Source organism: Nicotiana tomentosiformis, chromosome 9, assembly GCF_000390325.3.
Source record: "Nicotiana tomentosiformis chromosome 9, ASM39032v3, whole genome shotgun sequence".
NCBI lineage: Eukaryota > Viridiplantae > Streptophyta > Magnoliopsida > Solanales > Solanaceae > Nicotiana > Nicotiana tomentosiformis.
The window spans coordinates 3,435,548-3,457,132 of NC_090820.1; the positions used below are offsets into that span (position 1 = coordinate 3,435,548).

Consider the following 21,585-nt stretch of genomic DNA (forward strand, 5'->3'; position numbering starts at 1 on the left):
GATGGACTTTATTGATTATCAACTTTTAGAGAGGTAAATCGTATAATTTTGTATAATATTTTTAAAAATATTATGATATATTAATCGTTTGAAAGATAACACGTTATAGTTGATTTTTATCTTATAGTAAATTTTTAACATTATTGCATTATTTATATTTATAAAAAATACTATATATTTTATTTTTGTGACTTTTTAAATTTTTAATTTTTAAAAAAATTTCATGTACTTTATATATTTTTATGATTATTTTGCTATTTTATTAATTTATAAATTAATAAAAAAATTGGAATTTTTGAAATTTTTGAAAAATTTCAAAATTCATCTTCAATTGAAAAAAAAAAAATTATAGCCAAATAATGATTTCGAAAAAATTTTTAAAAAAATGAACAAAAGTTTAAAAAACATTATGTCCAAACGGGCTTAATTTAAATGAACAAGAGCATTTCCAGGATTTGGTTGAGAAAAGAGGTAGTTTCACTTTTACAAAAGGATTTGGGCAAAAAATCTCACCATTATCCGCATCCGATTTGACTGCTCTTTTTACTGTCATACGGAAGTTTTGGGCTTTCCCCAAGCCACTCTTTCAAATAGGATTAAGCGTGTAATTTTGTTCAATGAAGAATAATTGAATATAGTACTATATGTTAATTGACACCTACCTCGTACAAAAAAATGCAATAAATTTTTTGAAATATTAAGGGATCGTTTGGTAAGGGATAGTTATTTCAGGTTACAATGATGAGATAATTTAATGCAACAAACTCTGTATAATTCCACAAGTTAAGTATGAGGAGGATAATGTCTATGCAGACCTTACCTCTACCTTTAACAAGGCTGAAAGATTGTTTCTGGAAGACCTTCGGCTTAGGATAGGTAAAAGGAAGGGCAAGCATAGCAATTAGAAAACGAAGCAAAAATACAAAACTAAATACATTAGGTATTGCAATCACAAAGCCGACACGAAAGCAATAACAAGTAATCATCAAAGTAAAGGGATACGAGAATACATAAATAACACTAAATCACGTACGAAAGCTACTGTTACTAACAAGGACAAGCGGCTACCTGTCCTAACCCTCTACTAATTTTCCACCTCCACAACTTCATATCCATGATCATGTCCTCAGTAAGCTAGAGCAACGTCATATCTTGCATAATCACCTCTTTCGAATATTTCTTCGGCCTACCTCTACCTCTCCTTAGGCCCTCCAGGGCTAACCTCTCACACCTCCTCACCGGTGCATTTGGGCCTCTCCTGTTCACATGCCCGGACCATCTAAGTCTCGCCTCCCGCATCTTGTTCTCCACAGGGGCCACGCCCACCTTGTCCCGAATAGCTTCATTTCTAATTCTATCTAACCCGGTATGCCGCACATCCATCTCAACATCCTCATTTCTGCCACCTTCATCTTTTGGACATGGGAGTTTTTGACTGGCCATCACTCCGCCGGATACAACATAGTCGGTCTGACCACCACTCTGTAAAATTTACCTTTAAATTTTGATGGCACATTCTTATTACACAAAACACCATATGAGATAATTTAATGCGAAAATTAAATAATGATGGGATTATTTAGTGAATATATTTTATTGGAAGATGAATGATTTATTGGACTAAAAGCGGGATATACGAGGTATATACCAAATAAGTTGACACAAACTTTTGTTTTCAATTTTAACCTTGAATTTTTTTAAAAACTTTGGGGAAGAGCCTAGGAGAAGGGCATCTTTGCCATTTAGTATTAATTTCGGGATTAATTAATCTCCGAATTATTATCCCACCCATAATGTGGGATAGAATAATACCCAACTGTGAAATTAATTAATTCTGGAATAGCTAATCACTAATTTAAAAATTCAATCAAACGTGAGATAAAATAATCATGCATCTAATATCGGGATTATTATCTCTTGTCCCACGTACTAAACGATACCTAAGACTTTCTGTGATTCTATCTAAGTGCATTTTCTTAAATTTGCATTGGATTTGGTCTCTTTTAGTGCTGATTCTTGATAACTAGTTTATGAACACGTGCAATTTCTGTATTAATTATTTTTATAAATTGTATATGAAAAGTTATATATTTAATTGAATCATAATTTAAATATATATTTATTTAATTAGGTTAATCAGTTTCGAGTTTTGTTTTCCACATTCAACTTATGAAGGCGCCCAATAATATTGTCTGGTAGTTATATACTCGTTGGTGCATATAAATAAACGTTGGTGCATATAAAAATAGTTTAGGAAGAAACTCGTCTTTACCTATAAGTTGATTACTCTTTCGACATCTCAAGAATGTCACTTTTCTATTATACTCATGTATAAGACAACCAAACATTATGAAATCATTTCATTTTTCAATAAAATCAAAACGAACAAACATAGACAAATAATAATAATAATAATAATAATAATAAATAAGAGATACAAAAATTGTAGAATGGCGTGTGATCTTGAGATGTGAATTAACCAATACATATTAGAATGGCGTTTTCTTCAATTCTGTTGCATACGTTGTTGTTGTTGTTGGATCGACCATAATACTTTCTTCTATTGAACCTAATGACTTAATTATCCTTTCTATCTATTAGTAAACCATCTCTCAGGAATTATGAATGTTCTACTAGTAATATTTTTGTTATTGTTTTAATTCATTTCTTCAGAAAGTAGATCTTGCTCTAATAGCTCTCACGGAAAACAAAGGAAAAAATTATGATATCTGCAAAAATATGATATTACTGCATTTTTATATAACACATCACTATAAAAGTCATATTTTTTCGGAACCAAAGTTCATGTTATGTTATAACGTATGTTTTATATAACAACAATTCGCTATAACATCCAAAAATATCTGGAACAAACGAGGTTGTTATAGAAAGGATTGACTGTACATAGCTGAATGGTTGAAATATAGTCGGTGAATCACGTTGAATATATATATCGGTATGTATAGTGGGGTCGTAAATAAAGAGTATGTTGCTATTTTAGATTCAACCAATTTGATAAATTAAACCTTTAATTAACAATAGCATAATTCTGCAAATAAAATACACCACTAAATTACATATTGTATACCAATTTAATTTCAAAGTCAACTTAAACAAATTAATTGACATATATTGGATTATTCATTTATTCTATATCCAATTGCAAAAAGATGTGCGCATTTCAATTTCATTCTCCAATTACAATGCAAACTCAAACTAAAAATTTTTACTTGAAAGAGATTATAATTTCTTTGGTTTTGTTTCAACAGAATTGTTTATTTACTCTTGATGTTCATTTCTCAAACCATATTATTTTGATTATATATGGATTTTAAAATGTTAAGCTTTTACCTTTGCATTATATTAGCATTGCGGGAAGAAAAGAAAAAGAAAGCTAAAGAAAAAACGTGATTTTTGTTAAAATGCATGCATTTAAAGAATGGATATTGGAATATTCATTGAGGGGTTCACTAGGAATAACAAAGGTCACGTGTAACAACTTCCTTGAATAAAGAAAACAACTACACTATAAAATACTTATCCCCCATCATTGAGCTTGTCATTTTCTACATTCTCATACTAGTAGTAATTAGGGGTGTATATGGACCGAGTTTGTTTGGTTATTATTAAAAACCAAACCAAATCAACTATATAGGTTTGAATTAATTTGGTTTTATCGGATTTTTTGAATTTTTTGAGTTTTTTTGTTACGTAAATATTTTTTTAATATTTATTTTGTTAAATTTATAGATAAAGTTTTGATAACCGAATACATGTTTAGTAAAAAATGAAAAAAATTGACAAATATATGATGTTTTAAAATGTTCTTATGGAAGAGAATTTTAGTAACACATGATAGTTATTTTCTTAGGCGTCTAACAATAAGTTTTTGTTGATGTACGCTTTCAATGTTAACCAAATTTAGTACTTAAACATAAAATCAATATGATACCTAAATAATAATATATTCTATTTAATTTTAAATTATTGAAATACTATTTCAAATTCGAAAAAGATATAAGAAATATTGACATATGAATATGAAAGAACAAAGAGATAACTGACCCATTTTAATATCACTTGATAAGAAAGTGATACAACCATTACTTAAAGTAAATAGAAATGAATGCATTTCAGATAAATATTACATCCCACAAGAGGATTCAAAATATTTCTAGACATTTTAAAAGAAAATTCTATAAAAAATCTTAAAAGTATATTAAAAGTTATATATTTATATGTCGGTTTTGTTTAGGTTTTATTACTCAATACCAAACAAATCAAATCAAACATATTCAAATTTTTTAATTAGTTTAGTTTGACTTTTGAGGTTTGTTGCGATTTTCCGGTTCAGACTTGAACACCCCTAAGTAGTATTATCCAATACAATTCACGAGTGCTAACATATATAGTAAATTTCTTTATAGTTGGTCAAGTTGTTTCAACCATAAATTGAATATAGAGTAGAGGTTCGGATTTAAACTTTTTATTTTTTAATTTTAGAAGACAACCTCATCTAAAGGAAATTTGGATTTTAAATTTAATATTTTTATACATTTAATAACTTTTTAACCTGAATAAATTCTACTGTTTTTCGTTAATAAAAATAATTGATCAAAAGCAAAGTATATATTTTTTGTTCCACCCAATCAAAATCTTTTGCTTGTTAAGATTAAAGCATTTAATGCACTCAGCTATCCGTACGTTTTGTATACTATACCCATTGTGCCACGCGCCTAAACAGAAATGCACACAAAAGGACAAAAAGAAAACAAACAGAGGCTGTCCATCTTTCAGCTTTTTTTGCATTTGCACCAGGCTATTTTCTGTTGCTAAAATCAATTCATGTTAATTCCAGCCTGGGTCCTACAACGTTTTTTTTTCCACTAGAATTTGGTGCACAACTTTCTTAAACACAAAGGAGTTTTCGTTTACAAAAATGTTGATTAACCAAAGTATTTTAATATGAAAATTGAATACTACTTCCTTTATCCTGATTTTTTTTTTGGTATTAGTATTACTTTATGGGCGTTTAGAAATAAGAATTATAAAATTCCAAAAAAAAAAGTCTAAATTTTTTTAAAGTGAAACGATAATTAAAAATTAGAGTTGTGGTTGAACATGAATATAATTTTGGGTTGTTTTGAAGTTTTGTGAATGATCTGAGTGAATTTTGAAAAATAATTTTTTTAAAGTTTTGTTAAAATTAAAAATTTTATGATCAAATACTGATTTCGAAAAAGGTGAAAAATATTTCGAAAAAAATCAACATGCTTACCTATGAAAAATAGTAATGATTTATAGTTGTAATATCCACAATATTTTTAAGTGATTAATGACTTATAATTTATTATCCTTTGAATCATGAAATATACAAGTTAAATTTACGTTGTTATTCAGCTAGAATATACAAGCATTTCCACGTTTTTGTGTGCCTAACTTTATAAAAAGGTAATCAGAGGACTGAGAAACGAGGATAGTTACAACCTTTACAGAAGATTCTCATCATTGTCTTTCATTTAATGCATCCGATTTGACTGCTCTTTTAATGCATCATTGTTTTAGTATCTTTTATCAAAATATTTGTTTTGTCAACTATTATAAAGATAAAATGCAAGCAAGATTTATAAAGTCTAAGCTAGCGTAAATTTTTAAATTTATTTTAAAAAATTTAATTTGGGTGAAGTTTCGTTTGAAAATGAAAATGTGTTTGGATATCCGTTTTTAAATATATTTCTCAAATTTATTTTGGAAAAATATGTATATTATTAGTGTTTGTAAATATTTTGGCTAAGCCAGCTATTGAGCTGGTTTTGTGATTTGGGATTTGGAATTTTTCCAAAATCTGTGGCCAAACACGTGTTTGTCAAAATAAATTTATTTTGGCGAAATACATGGCCAAACGGGTCCCGTTTGGCCATGAATTATTATTTTTTTGAAAGTTTTTCACTTTTTATTTTCTAAATCAGTATTTAGCTATAATATTCTAATTTTCATTTAAAGATGAATTTTGAAATTTTTCGAAAATTTGAAAATTTGTAAAAAGCTATTTTTCAAATGTTTTATTCAAAATACTCACAAAACATAAAAAATAACCCAAAATTAATTCATATCCAAACACAACTCTAATTTTAAATATCATTTTCACGTGAATTTATTTTTCACTTTTTTGGAATTTTACAATTCTTATGTCCAAACACCGACTAAAAATGTACAATACTATCAAATAAAGCATAATTAGGTAGTTTCACGCTAGAGTTATTTTCTAGAATAATGGGTATCATATTACTGATTATATTGCTACAGAAAATACAACAGTATTTTTATTGTTTTGTTTTTATATCTTATTAGATGACTATTTAAGTAATTAGCTCATCTTTTATCACAAAGAAAGTTTTGAGTTTAATAAACATATACAAACTCAATTTCGAATAATATCCCTACACAATTATTAATTTTGATAATACCTTAATTTAAAGAATTTCTTTATGGAAAATAGTAAAGTACAAGAGTTTTAATAAAAATACAATAGTTATTGGGAGGAAGATAATTTTAAAGAAAAGAGATAATGTACAAAAATTCGGAAGATTTAAGGATATTGTAGTGAAGATACCAACGTAATTTCACAATTTTTTAAAGGGAAAATGATATTGTATAGTCGCTCTCGAAATAATAGTAAAAAATATATTTGTTTTTGTATATATATACATTTTGTATGTTATACACAAATATTATACAAATTTTATATATTTTTTCGTCTACTGAATATAAATAGTTTTTTGCGCGTGTTAGGCGCGGTAATACCCCAAATTTTAACCCTAAGAGATCTCCTGTTTGTAGTAAAAAATTTAACCCTAAGGCACGTGTATGTTATCAATGTTAGGAATATCAAGATTTTGGTCAACAACTTTCTATAGTTAATAAAGCTAATTAAGTAATAAATCCAGTTACAGGTTTCTAGAAAAGCAGGTAAACCTGTTGGAAAGTTCTTAAAACGTATTGAAAGAGAAAATATTTAGCAATCAAACAATTAATTATTCGACTAAAGTTTCTTAATAAATTGATGATATAGGTAGTTATATGCATATGATGAATATACATATTTTATGAGCTAACTTAACTCTAGTATATATATATTTTTTCTTTTTTGTTAATCATATATTTGACTCTTGTTTCTCCTACAAACAGTCAAAACACTAATATACGTAAATTTATCACCAAGGCATGGTCTCGATCTTGTAAAAACTAAGCTGAAAAGAGGAGTATTATTTTCCTTTTTTTCTTATTTATGAATTCGTTCTTCATTTTGGTTGAGGCCATACCATTAATTGAAGTAATCTTTCAAACGCATTATTATTCTGTTGTGTTGAATTCCAATCGTAGGAGTTCCAATTAATTCAGGAAAAAAACCATTAGTTTGTCCCACTGTTTTAAAAGGCGTGTGCGTAAAGCGAGGCATAAGCCCCGAGGCACGGGCGTAAGCCCCATAGGTATTTAATTTTTAATATTTTATAAAATAATATAATTACAGTAAATATTTATAAACAGGTAAAATTACATAAAAAATAAAGAAAACTATAAATATGTGATATATATATATATATATATATATATATATATATATATGTGTGTGTGCTCCGGTTGAGCAGGTACGCGCGCGCGCGCACGCGCTTCATCCCCACAAAAAACTAGTCAAAACAATCTATTATACGCTACTTAGAAGCTCAAGTAACTTGAGTCGAAAAGAATAAAGTTTTCTACATGAAGGAACAAAAAGAATGACTAACTTGCAATTTGAACTTTTCTCTTCGTATTTGTAAAAAAAATGAATATTCGTTGCTTTTGGGAGAGATTAGCACACTAAGGGACAAGATAAAGAATTGGGAAAGGCCATGAATTGGGGCTTCAATCAATAAAAAAGATCTTAACTTATAAATTTAATACATTTCAGTTCCTTTACTTGTTCAGTATTGTAAAAATAGATTTTTATTTTTACTTGTCACTTTTAGCATATCAAGAAAAAATAACTTTTTTTTTCTTGTTATACCCACAATATTAATTAATTATTTTCTCCAATTCAATAAAAATATACATTAATTAAGGGTGTGCGAAGTCCATAGTGGACAAGGAAAAATGAACGGAGAGATTGGAGTAGTTAATAAATCTAGTACAGCAGATAAAATGTAATGAAAGAGAAAATATTTAACAATCAAAGAATGAATTAATTGTTGTCTAAATAATAAATTGATGAAGTAGGTAGTTTGCAATGCATATGTATGAACTATTTATGAACTAACTTCCCTACTAATGTCTTTTTTCTAACAATGCCTGCATGGCTGTTATTGTTGTAAAAATATTGAAAATAATCCAATAGAGTATAATCAAACAAGATAATAATGAAAAATAGAGAAGGATCGAGTAAGTAATAAGGCGCTTCCCCCCGAAAAACTAAAATCTTTAGGAAACCCCAATTTTTTGCTATGACAACAAAAGTAGCAGTCATATCGGCTTCGCATTAAATAAAAGGTAATGATGAGATTCTTTATCCCAATCTTTAGTAAAACATAATATAATATTTTTTGTTGGGTATTACTATTATTTTTAGTCCGTACAAAAAATTATTTATATTTGTAATAAAAAAAATGTATAAATCTTGTATAATTTTGGTATATAACATACAAATAATGTATAAAATTTATATATTTTTGCAGCGACTACACCTTATTTTTTCTTTTTGTTCATTTTGAAGGAGAGCAATTTCTAGTTGAATACAAATAATTAAATTATCCCATCCATCCTATCACCTATGTAAAATATTTGTCACATTTCATTTTTCAAGAATAAATTTGATTAATTCTTAAAGTTATTAGATTATATTAATGTTTTAAAAATAAAAATAAAATTTAAATATTCTAAAACTATATGAGAAGTACTATTATAATTTACATTTCTTCTTATATTTGTATGGTAAAAAAATACAAGTTAAAATATTGATCAAAATTTATGTAGTTTAAATATTGAGAAGTGAAAAATGAAAAGTATTTTAGGATGGATGGAGTATATTTTATGACTGAAAGTATAAGAAAACTCATTTTTTAAAAATCGATCTAATTTATAAACAAAGAATAATAAAAAGCAAAGTCTTTGTACGTCCAAATAGGAACGCCTGCTATGCTATATATATATATATATAGATAATGGAAGTGAATCCATCCCGAAATCTTGTTATTGCTCTCATTCTATCCATTTTTCAGAACCAGCTTCTCCACTCCACAGTTCACACCAACTTTTGCTCCTCTTCCGAAATCTTTCTCATTTTATCCCTTTTTTCTGAACCAACTTTCTCCCTTCTTTTTTCTCATTTTCTTCCGAAATCTTTCTCATTTTCTCCCTTAGCTTCTCTAAACCAACTTTTTCTCCTCTTCTTCTCCAGCTATGATAACCATGGAAAGATTTTTCTTGATCACATTTTTCTTGCTTTCCTATTTCGTCTGTACGATACTCTTTCTCATTGATGGCGTTGTGGTAAAACATGAATACCAATGGATCTCCAAAACCATTGGTATTATCATGTTAGGTTTTCTATTTTGGGTGGCACCACTCTATGATTTTTTGAGGGTCAATTTCTTGGATGGACCTGCTATTCAACAGAGGTTTGCAAAACTTTGCAACCCAGTTGGTCCACTCATGAGTATTTTCGTGGCTTATGCATTAGATGGTCGAAAAGGTGATTCCGTTGGCCCTTATCTTTACTGGCTTCTTCTAGCAGCCCCGATTTGTAGTTTTTTCGCCATAATCTTACTAAGACCAGTGGCTACTGATTTTGGTGCTTTTTACCCACTTTGTGCCATTCTGGTTAACTTTTCTATCAAAGAATATGGGAAACATAGCTTCGAGACTTATTTGACTGTGGGTATTTGTGTTGTTCTGATGATTTTAAGAGCTATTTTGGAGAGCTATACTGTTTGGACTACTGCTGACAGGTTTTAATTTTAGTTCAAATATTTTCATTTCTTTTGCAATATGTGGTTAGGGTTAGTGTTTAAATCATTTTTTATGAATATTGTAGGAATCAGGCCAAACGGGTTGCTGCTAACCAAGCTGCTGCCGCTGCTAGCACCGCCGCCGCCAATACCGCCGCCGCCGCCGCCGCTTCTGCTGTGACTTCTTCCGAACATGAAGCTTAGGGGAGTTTTCTCCAGAGAGTTCCATTGTTGTTCTTAATTCCTCTCGCTTCTAGTCATTTAGTTTTCAGCATTGTTACTGTAGTTTTTATTTTTTCTGAGTTTGGAACTATGGATTTTCTTTTAAAGTTTTGGTGTTCAAGTAAAGGAGAAGACCTTGGAAGTTGTTGTTAATGGGTTTTGTTGTTCTTGTCTAATTGTTTTTAGCATTTTTTTATCCCTTAATTTTGCCACTCACGCATGTTGCATTATCATTTGAAAAGTATTTAGTCTCATAATAATCTAATGTTGTGCTTTGAATTATAATTAACAGTAGTTTTAAAAAAAAATATAAGCATAATCTCATTAAAAAAAGCATTATTTCTATAGAAGCTTTAGAAATTAGAAGCTCTCGGTACATTTTGTTTCGAAGAACTGAAAGAAGGAAAAAAAACACAAATTTTGCTAAACTAATTAGGGAAAAACTAGAAGAATTACTCCATATATTTAAGTTTTTATATGAGTATTACAGTTTGTGAAAGTTAGTATAATAATTAATCACTACAAAAATTCGGTGACATTACCCCAATACGCGATATATTGTGGCTATTTGAGAATTAACTGCCATATTTGCATTTGTAAAAATGGCGGTGCCACTATATTAATTTTAGATTTCAACATATTAAAATCCAAGATCTCACTCTTCCAATTAGAACTCCCTCCTCTCACTCTCCCAACCCCAATTTTATCAAACCCTCTCCAGCCCACCAACCAAGACCAAATCGGCATCATGTACACCAAATCGCCGTCCACTCCCTCTTCTCTCCTCTCATATTCTCTTTCCTTCCCCTCTTCTCGCCAAGGATATGGCGGCGTTGATTGGGAAGAAACTATGAAGCTTTTGGTCTCCGATGAAGTTGCGAGGAGTTTTTTGATGATGTCCTCCCATCTAAATTAAGGTTCAGTCAGGTCCTCTCTATTTCTCTATGTTTTGATTACTTATTTATGTGGATCTAGGTTTTCATTGTTGGTTCGCTTCTGCTCTGTCAATATAGTTGGTGAATCTGTGCTTAGCTTGCTTTTTTTCTTCAACAATTGTATGTATTCATGTGGATATAGGGTTTCATTGTTAGTTCGCGTTTGCTCTGTCAACATAGTTGATTGAACTATGCTTTGCTTGTTTTTTTTCTTCAACGATTGTATGTATCTGCTGCTCTAAGGAATCGTTTCATTTTTGGTCGTCTATTGTTATATCCATTAATAGAACTGTGTGATTGTATTGGTCGAATGATCGAATTCTTAAATGGTGGAAAGTACATGCTATGTCTTTGAGCCATGCAGTTGTGCAGTTACCACAGACAAAACTTACATTTGAATTGAACTTGTGCTAGCCTTTTCAGAAAAAAATGTTATCTACTCAATATTTGAAGTAGATTCTCATGAAGGTTTTGTTACTTGTTCTCCTTGTTCAGAATCTTGTTTTATTATTAGGAGGTAGTTTTTTAACATTTGGAAATGCTGCAAGTTTATCTGTCATTATACACAACTATTGGTTCCATGGTCGATCAGATTTCTAGTAGATCCAACAATTTACATGACACACTGTTCATCTCAAGTTTGAAGGTATCTGTTGTTTGCTTTGTACCTGAGTAGCTGGTTCAATACTATGAATTTTCTTAGAAGTGATCTTGTTTCATACTCAAATTTCCATTTTAACTACCTGCTTAGTGCTTGGGCATGCTATTTTTGTATTATTTTGCATTTAGATCATTCTAAATTCTCTTTGGAAGAAGTGAAGGGTTTCCTTTTCTTACTTGAATGTGATTTAGTTTTAGACTCAAAATATATTTGGACTATCTGTTTAGTGCATGTTTTTTTTGTATACCTGAAACATCTTAGGATATATTGTTTCTATTCTCAAGGATATGGTTCACACGAAAGACTGTATTGAGAGCAAGAAGAAACAATCACCTAAGGCTGAAGTCCGGAGTTCTTTGAGGCAAGAGGTAAGGAAACATAGACTATACAACTGTTAATTCTAGTAGGATCAACAGATTATTAATGTCTATGTTAATTGAAAATGCGTCTCTACAGATAATGTTGCTCGATAGAAGATTACAGCACCAAGGCACAGTTCTATGTGCTGTAGAGAAAGCATTGGAATGTAAATCTTTCTCACAAAATATCACTCATCTCACCTCAATGTCTATGGTATCTCCTTCTGCTCCTTCAAAATCCTATGACATACTATAATATGACTCATAATTCTCGTTACTTCCGTTTTGAATAAATAAATTATATAGATACTGCAGATTTTTGTGCAAATTAAGCGTTTCACACCTCTTACATCTCTTTGTGAAGTAACATAGCTAATTTAAGGCTCATATACTCTATTGTCAATTTGCCATTGCTATTCTTACCGTTGCCCTCATGTTTATTCTTTCCAAAATTTAGCTGTTATTATTTTATTTATATATCCTGTGTCAAATGTTGAGAATCATCTTTTCAATTAACTCCAGCCAACGACAGAAACGAATGCACTGTGGTGATGAATTGTTTTTTGATAAAGTCTACTGTGGTGATGAATTTTTTTGTTAAAGTCTACTGTGGTGATGAATTATGTGCTCAACCAAGCATTTATAAGGAAACTTATAGTTCTTAATATTCTTTATACCATATCCCTTTTTGTTTTGTTCTTTTTACTGGTATCATATTTCAAAATTAAGAATTATTGAGGTAATATTTGTCACCATGTTTTTATCTCAACTTTTTTTCAAGCGCGAGACTTAGGAAATGGCGCTCCATAACCGATTGGGATAGGAACATCCTCAAATGAAAGAAACAATAACGCACTACCACTTAGTAACCGTCGTTAGCATCAACTGCGAATTTTGGATCTTGTTGTAGTGAATAACTCTTTAGAAGTTTAATACTTTTGATAGTGTAATTTTAGAGTACTTTATGTTTTTGTGTAATGGATATTTTTCTTATTTAATCTTTTATAATTGTGTTGTAATTATTAAAGGCATTATAGAAGTTTTGATGCATTCGGTGTTTTAAATAAAATATAAAAGTGGGATGTCAATTGTTAAAGTGAATGAATAAATATATTTATATATTGGCAGTAAAGAAACGCAAAATTTCGGGCAGGAGAAGACGATAGTGGTGGTTTAGAATAGCCAGTTTAAAAGCAAATCAAATACATAATTGGGTTCGATTACGGCGGTTTACACCCGTCGCAATTAAGCAATTGGAAACGCCACATGAAGAACTAGTTATTACAGCGGTTATACGATTGGATTACGGCGGGTTTTGGGAACCGCCACAAATACTGTTTTGGCGGAAGAGATTACGGCGTTTTTGTAAGCCTCCAGTCTTGTGTATAGTGAAATTATAAGAACAAATTACTTGTGATCTTTTCGGCAAGAAATGTAAATTTAATATGTTTTGCAGGCCAGCGTGAGAGATATTGCTCTCTTGGAAATATTAAAGGTATGTAATATTGATTTTAAGGTTTTAGTAGCATTATTATTACGTCCTACTAGTTTTTGCAGGAAAGTTGATATAGTAGGGCTACAGTTGAATTTCTGCTATTAGATTGTATATATAGTCTAACTCTCTCTCTCTAGATCTCTCTCTATATATGTGTAGATATAACCGCTATAACTATCAACACTTAGCTTTAAACAAACAAACAAAAAAGGCGCTATATGTAACACTGTTTCTTTCATTTATTTTTTTTATTCTTAAAAGTTAGAATTATGTATACCACCGCAGATGAGACTGTCCTCCTTAATCATAGGTTTCGAGTTCGAGCTATGTGTATGGTAAAATCCTTAGTAGGGAGCGCTTCCCCTCGAATGGGGTTCTATTCGGCGTAAATTCGAATATAGTCGGTCTCCAATACGGGTACCGGACCCAGTGAGAAACAAAAAAAAAAAGAATTATGTATTACTTTGGTTTCGGACTCGTCAATAATACCATTCTATGAGCTATATTACAGTTTATTCTTTTTTTAGTTAATCAATTCCTCATGTTAGGTGGAAACTCTGCGATTGTCAATTTGTCATCATGTCAAGCAATGGCTGTGAGCTATGCATATAATGTGTTGCAAATCCTTTAACATAAGATTATATTAGGCTACTAATTGTTCTTAAAAAAGTTTTAAGTGAATTATGAGATCTATTTGCGTTATCTATATTGTGCTTTTTTTTTTTTTGTTTATCAACATATGCAAAGAACGTCGCAAAAGTGATGGTATTGTACGCGGCCTTACCCCTATCCTGGAAGGGCAAAGAGATTGTTTCCGATAGACCCTCGACTAAAGAAGGTGAAAGAAGCCCCGATAGATTACATGACAAAGAAGCCCTGATAGATTACATGACAAAAAAGACAAAAATAGCTCCTCATAACTTATGAGATATCATAAATTAAACAGTACACGAAATTAGTCCTCTACGGACACATTCAGATCAACAAGGTAGCTGCTCCAACTCCTTTTTACGATGAACAGGTAGTTCAGGAGCACAATACGTCATGTATCTATAGAAACATAAAACAAAACAGAAACTCAAAGCCAAAGCTCTAACTAACAATTCTACGTTCAGCATGTAAGCAAGAACCTGCATGACTATTCCCAGCAATACGTCTATTCCCCTAATATCATATGCTAAGTGCAAGAAGTGGGCAAAGGTGTAAAAATATGTGGTGCAGCATAGCAGTAGAGCGAGATACCCATAATTGAACTCCAAAAGGTGATGCAAGGCTGCTGCAGTTATCATAGGAATGACCTCAATCATAAATTTCGCCTTGGCACCAATTAACTGGAAAGGCATGTGCTGATGCCAATAAACAATAGAGTATAGCACAGCCAAATTAAAAATATAGCTCCCAACTAACATAATTAGTACGATGAAAGATATCGGATAACGAACAAAATTCAGAACGGCAGTGACCATGCAACCGTAGGGAAGGATGCCCAAAGACCACCACAACATCTCAACGCCCATTACGAGAGGCCCTGAAAAACACGAGAAAAATCTATTTACGTCATAAAGAAAGTTACGAAAACACAAAATCGAGCACAAGAGACTATGAACAAGCACAATTGGAAATTTGGAGCGGGCAACTTTTCACAAAAATCACCACTTCAAAGTCTAAAAAGAAGCAGTATCTCGTCTCCAAAGAGTATCAGTAAAGTAATTGTGGCATTGATCTGACGCTCAAGCAAGAAAGCACCATATAAAGCTACTCATCTTTTTTTCGTGAGTATGGTTAACCAAGAAGTTTAGTAAATATCTTCACAACTGTAACATGTCAAATTGCAGAAAGGTAAGAAACGTTGAAGTAACTCTTCATAAGTGAGACAGGAATAGATATGTAAAACCTGTGTTACAGTACTCTCCCAAAAGGAAAAATGTAATGAACCCAAATCCAGAGTAACAGTAACTGAATCACTTAGCAGTATTCCCACTCACGTTATGGATTACATCTCTGAAAGAACATAACCAAGATTATTAATAGAACCCAAAATAACTTCCTCTGGGGTTCTACTGATACAAAGAGGAAAAAGCTCCACCTCTTAAATTCCGACATTATCACGAAGCATAAGAATGTTGGTGGCCTTGGCCTCCAAGAAGCTTATGGTAAACGGAAAAAAACAAGCTTTACATGCCAGCCTAGTTGGATAATATTTAAAAATCCTACTGCTTTTTTAGGCTACCATTCTTAACAAAAAATTATTGCAGGCCAAACACCATGTCCACAAGTGTTGCTTCAACCATTAACTTTGGGGACCTGGAAAAACATCCTACATGGTTGGGAATATTGCAAAAGTCAACGATGTCGCGCAAACTGGAATTTGGAACCTCAATGGCATATCCTTTGCATTCCCAAGTTCTTTTACCAACATATAATCAACATTCAGATAATTCCTGCAAATCATGCTGTGACTACATCCCTATATGGTCTCTGACCTCAAGTCTTATACAGATCTATAAGACTTGTATCTATCTGTTCGTATGTGATAAACCGCTAGGTTGAACCTTATAATATCAATCTTTAGGTAAAGAGACTTACTACCACCATCCGGTGGACCACCCAATGAAGCTGGCCATGCCCACCTAAACTTCTTAACAAATGAAACCACAGTCTTCAAGCTCTGCCAGCATTTCTGATAGGAAACCGTCCAAGTGCAGAGGAATAAGCCACGAGGAGAGGCACACAGAGGAAGAACTTCACCCATCTAGCTGCAGATCGATAGATACATACATTTAATCATAAAAATTTTATTTATATTGATTGATACAAGTTTTGCCAGTCTTACATTAAAGAGATATAAGGTTCACTAGAAAGGGATAAAATTAAGGAGAAGGATACGCTGGAGAACCTGTTAACAGGATTTCACTTCTTCTCATAAAGTTCACAGCTGCAACAAAACAAAAACAAACAAAAATATAGAAAAGAATAAATGCAGAGGGACAATTGAAAACAAAAGTGTATAGCTACATTTTGCGCTTCAACAAACAAATCCCACAAAACAAAGCAACTAAGCAAAGAATAAATAAAACACTCATGGCAGCATCAAGATTTAAGAATCAATCAAATTCACCCGTCAAAATCAAAACTTTATCAATTTCTTGGAAATCTTCCCACCTAATTCCAAGAACCCAAACTACTTGTCCTCATGATGATATTAGCTGAAGACAATTATCAAACTCGAATGATGATAATATTAGCTGATAAGATATTCACAATTCAGTTAGAGATTTATGATCCAAAATTAACTTCAGAAGCAATCAATCAATCATATGAGCAAATTAAGGGGAAAACGGCACCAAACAACTACATGCCAGTACCTTAATTAAACACTAGTAAATAAATTTTGCAGAAACATTACAGATTAGTCAAAAATTGTAAGTCTATGCCATAACGGCCAGGCAATGCAGCCCGGTGCACGAAACATCCCGTGTTTATGTAGGGTCTGGGAAGGACCGCATATGATGTAAGCAGTCTATCCTGATACAAGCACGAGTGGTTAATTACACGGCTCGAACCTGTAACTTATAGGTCACACAAAGACAATAACGTTGTTCCAAGGCTCACCTTCAATGGCATAACGAATGAAATAATAGTTTTAAAAAAAGTAGTAATCCAAAAACATATTATAGCAGAGCAGGATCATCCCAAGTTCAAAATATTTACCAAAATAGAAAAAAGTTCCAAAGATTGGATTTTTATATTTATTTTTACAGAATTTATATTGGTTAAGAGTTTAAAGGCTGAAAATTTGCTTCGACAAACACAAAGGAGGAGGAACAAATAGAAATTGCAGGCCCCAATTTTATGTTCGTTTTAGCGTTCAAAGACTGAAATTTTTGCTTAGACAAAACACAAATATTATAGAAATTGCAAAAACAAATACTATATAGAATTAGTTTACCCGTGTCCTGGAGGAAACGATGCAAACCCAGCAATAGTTGAAGACAAATGGGTTTCTTTCTAGGGCTTAAATAAGAACAAAAGGAAGAGATGATTTTCTTTTCCTTTTTTTTCTGTGAAAAGGTGTCTGTAGGGGGGAGGGAGGGAGAGACTGTAGTAGTTTAGGATTTGGATTACTATCCAAGAAGGTTCAGATCAAGTAGTTCAATAAAGATCCTACGCTCAACGTTAAGGAACATTTGCTATGGTTGTGGCTTTAAACTTCATAACCTTGCGCTGCACTGTGTTGTCTATTGGCAAATTTGGCATCGCGGCATGCCTTTCCTTTCTAGTTCTGTCATATAACAATGAATATGTAGCAATAATAATATTTAATGGCCAAAATACCTTAAAACCCCCTAAACTTGACACGGATTATTAGTTAGTGCCTTAAACTATTCGTGGTCTTAATTAACCTTATCAACTTGGCCTTTTGAGAGCCATTATTCCCTTGGACGCTCATGTGGCAAAGAATGTGGGTGCACTCGCCTGGCATATAGATTTTTCTGTATATGTGGCATTTTTTAAAAAAATAAAATATATTTTTACCTTATTAAGTATGTTACTTTTTTGGATAATTATTTTTGAATACAATTTATAATAAAACTTGGATAGAACTACATTACTTAGGCTAATTTTTTTTATTTGGCTAAAAATAATAAAGTTTTAGTTAATCTTTTTTTGAATTTGATCTGAAAGTAAAGATTTATACCATTGAAATAAATAGTCATGTGTATTTGTTTATAATTTTTTAGATGCCTTGACTATTTATATCTCATACTTTTTTATTATTATTTTTTCTTCTTGTAATCCTTTTGTCATATCAAGGATTTACATTTGTACTTGCAATTATCAAATTTTCAGATGAATATAATGGGAATGAGGTAATTAGACAATTTGACATAAATACTTTATTTAGAAGTCCATTATTTCTTGTCAGAAGATGTCCATAGGTTTAAACAGAAATTTCAAAATAACTAAACCAATTAATCTGAAATCTCTAATAAAACAAACCAAACTGAGATTATTTGGGTTGGTATTTCATAACCGAAAAATTGAACCGGAGTTTTCATAATCCAATTCGAAGTGCCTGATGTGAGAAGAAACGAAAAGTCATGTGTATTTATTTTTATAACTTTTTAGATGCCTTGACTATTTTATTTCAATTGTATAAATTTTTATTTTCATGTCAAATTCAAAAAAAGATTAACTAAAACTTTATTATTTTTAGCCAAATAAAAATATTTAGCCTAAATAATGTAGTTCTATCCAAGTTTTATAATAAATTGTATTCGAAAATAATTATCCAAAAAGTAGCATACTTAAAAAGGTAAAAATATATTTTATTTTTAAAAAAATACCACATATACAAAAAAATTCATGTGGCAGGCGAGTGCACCTACACTATTTGCCACATTAGCGTTCAGGGGAGTAATGGCTCTCAAAAGGCCAAGTTGAGGAAGTAATTAAGACCACGAATAGTTTAAAGCTATAACTAATAATCTGTGTCAAGTTTAGGGGGTGTTAAGGTATTTTGCCTATTTAATGACCCAAGAACGGACAAGGCACCATTAAATAGTATAAATGAAATATAATAGCATTTAAGTAAATAAATGTAAGTGGGATAACCGAAAAAGGGTTGAATCCGGTGATATTCCTCCTAACAATGATAAGTGATTGAAGAAACTTTGAATATTAGTATTCCTCTCGGATCGTGAGAGAAAGGTTAAAGTGAGATATGAGGAAAAAACATATTTGTTATGTTTATAAAGCAAGAATCTTCAAAGAATGTCAAAGTGTTGTTCTTTTACAATGAACGTCCTATCCCCCTATAAATACATATCTTTATATTTATAAGGGAACATGAACCACAAATCCCTAATTGTACAGATTTCAAAAATATTCATTAGAATACTCTCTCTAAAGTCTTATCTCTAAAACTAGTTATTATTGTTCCGTTAAGGAGAGCGCTCGTCCTCGACCAAGACATTTGTTGACTCCTCGACCTCGCCCTCATCTTTTGTTGAAATTACACCGGTGACATGTGGCAGCCTTCAAAGGCTCTCCTAATGTTGACTTGGCCCATACGTAACTAGGATAAATTTTGGCCCATACAGTTAGTCCCTCTACTTGTTGAGGTCGTCTTCGTGGGGCGAGTTCAATGAGCGGATAATATCGTTCGTGGTTGTCTTTGTAGTCGAGTTCGCTGAACAGATGACATTGGTTGTATTTATGAATAAGGATGGCCTTGTCGAAATTCAAATTTTTACGCTCTCTTCACTTCTCTTTTGAAATTTCCTTTCCTTTTTTCATAAGGTTTCGCTGTATTTATGATTTCCCTCTATGTCTCCTTCCTAATCTGCATGACTATGTCAAATCTTTCGTCTGATACCAGTGTGGATGATCATTTCGTTCCTTTGGGCGTTGTATTCCCCGTTCATGTGGAAGATGTTGTCGCCCCAATTGAAGATGAAACTCTCCCATCTGTGGAAGAGATTATACCTCGATACCCTGACGTTAAACCTGATTTTCAAAAATCACCGGAAGTGGTGACTGGAAAAGTTTCAATCCACGATAACTTCTGAGCACTTAACTGAGCTTAAGATTAAGTTTGGCTTTCCCGACCACGTGGAGTTGGTTCCTGCTGGTGATGATGAAGTGCAGGTCTATCGTCCCGGATATTGTGCCCTCTACGCATATTCGTTCACCATCGGCTACTCGTCCCCCTTCCCTCCGCTGGTAGAAGAGTTTTTCTACCACTACAACGTGTGTCATGCACAGCTCGTCCCCTACGTTTTCAAGGTGATCAAGATGTTGGCGGAGTTCGTTGAACTAGCCAAAGTCGAGGTCACGGTGCACCACTTGGTTCATCTTTTCGCACCCCCATTTCTACCGAGGAACAATGTTGAATCTTCGCCACCGAGGAGGAAAGTATTGTTGCTGAAGATAGATGACAATGGTAGTCGACATTTTTAGCTCGAATACTTCTTCGTCAGGACCGAGATCGTGGTGTCTGACGTTGTTGGCTTCCCTGAGGCCTGGAACACCACACGTAAGTGTTTGTGTTGTTGTGTTTCTTCTTTTCTTTAAAACTTTTTTTGTTGTGGGCTGATCAAATGACCCTTCTCTTTCTGCGGCTACTAATTGACTGACCTCTTCAGTTGGTAGAGGTCTCGGGTTCGAGCCTTGGAGGTATGAAATTTTTTTTGGTAGGGAGCTCTTCTCTCCGAATGGGGTTCTATGCGGCGCGAATTCGAATATAATCGGACTCCAATATGAATACGGGATTCCGCGTAGGAAACAAAAAAAAATCTAGAAAAGATGTAGGGCAACAATCATCTTCGTTGTTTAATGCTTCCATAAGTCACACTAACATGGCCTTTTGAGGACAAAATATTGTTATGGCAAAAATGTATTGTCTTTAAGTTATTTTTTGGCAACAACTTTGAGAGAAAACAAAAGAAATGGTTATTGCTACGAATTTCCACCATGGTTTTTTCGTATTTCAATTCGTACGATGATAAGATTAAAAGATATCTAAACATAAATAAGGTTAAAATAGTCAAAACATCCTCCTAATTAATGTTTTTTAATGGTTGTTGAAGAGAAATATAACATATAATTTGAAACGAATGAAGTATTTGTGAAATCCCAAATTATTAGGATATAATTAGTTGTGAAATCTTTTTATTGTCCCAACTTCTTAACGTTGATAGGTTAGGCGAGATTGTGCGACTCGAGATACGTAGATATTGCAATTCTGGTAAATTTTCTTTTCTAGACTAAATTATATGGTGTTATTTTAGAACATATATTGTATTGGTTCTTAATTAACGTGTATGCTTGTGTTAGTACTGGGTTTTTTATATATAGTTACGTTATTGTGCTTATGGACGGCCAGGTTAGTAAGATGTTACTAATATAAGACATGAATTGGATTTTG

At 32.0% G+C, this 21,585-nt stretch overlaps 2 protein-coding genes and 1 long non-coding RNA gene across 8 annotated transcripts; 2 read left to right on the top strand and 1 right to left on the bottom strand.

The window, feature by feature from the left end:
- Positions 1–9,242: 9,242 nt before the first annotated feature.
- Positions 9,243–10,602, top strand: LOC104086236 (uncharacterized). Its single transcript, XM_009590453.3, has 2 exons — positions 9,243–9,983; positions 10,070–10,602. Exons 1-2 carry the CDS (start codon positions 9,436–9,438, stop codon positions 10,185–10,187), a joined length of 666 nt encoding a protein of 221 aa, XP_009588748.1. The 5' UTR covers positions 9,243–9,435; the 3' UTR covers positions 10,188–10,602.
- Positions 10,603–10,821: 219 nt separating this feature from the next.
- Positions 10,822–13,864, top strand: LOC104086237 (uncharacterized). Of its 2 annotated transcripts, none has more exons than XR_011411220.1 (3): positions 10,822–12,169; positions 12,258–12,374; positions 13,289–13,864. It is a non-coding gene; the product is annotated as an uncharacterized lncRNA (long non-coding RNA). The 2 variants fall into 2 exon arrangements; XR_011411219.1 differs by lacking the exon at positions 13,289–13,864 and having other exon boundaries at positions 10,822–11,122; positions 12,086–12,169.
- Positions 13,865–14,562: 698 nt separating this feature from the next.
- Positions 14,563–17,936, bottom strand: LOC104086238 (uncharacterized). Of its 5 annotated transcripts, none has more exons than XM_070185976.1 (4): positions 17,605–17,934; positions 16,552–16,590; positions 16,242–16,411; positions 14,563–15,183 (listed from the first exon to the last, which is right to left on the bottom strand). In XM_070185976.1, exons 3-4 carry the CDS (start codon positions 16,405–16,407, stop codon positions 14,636–14,638), a joined length of 714 nt encoding a protein of 237 aa, XP_070042077.1. In that variant the 5' UTR covers positions 16,408–16,411; positions 16,552–16,590; positions 17,605–17,934; the 3' UTR covers positions 14,563–14,635. The 5 variants fall into 5 exon arrangements, 4 of the variants coding, with proteins under 4 accessions (XP_070042077.1, XP_070042078.1, XP_070042079.1 ...); XM_070185977.1 differs by lacking the exon at positions 17,605–17,934 and adding an exon at positions 17,021–17,158; XR_011411160.1 differs by lacking the exon at positions 17,605–17,934 and having other exon boundaries at positions 14,563–15,203; positions 16,552–17,014.
- Between the last annotated feature and the right edge of the window lie 3,649 nt (positions 17,937–21,585).

Excerpts from the sequence above, each read along its gene's own strand:
- LOC104086236 (XM_009590453.3), top strand. The coding sequence starts at position 9,436 with ATGATAACCATGGAAAGATTTTTCTTGATCACATTTTTCTTGCTTTCC. Across the intron at positions 9,984-10,069 it reads GTTTGGACTACTGCTGACAG|GAATCAGGCCAAACGGGTTG; the intron begins GTTTTAATTTTA and ends TGAATATTGTAG.
- LOC104086238 (XM_070185978.1), bottom strand. The coding sequence starts at position 16,407 with ATGGGTGAAGTTCTTCCTCTGTGTGCCTCTCCTCGTGGCTTATTCCTC. Across the intron at positions 15,184-16,241 it reads TGGTCCACCGGATGGTGGTA|GGCCTCTCGTAATGGGCGTT; the intron begins GTAAGTCTCTTT and ends CGTGTTTTTCAG.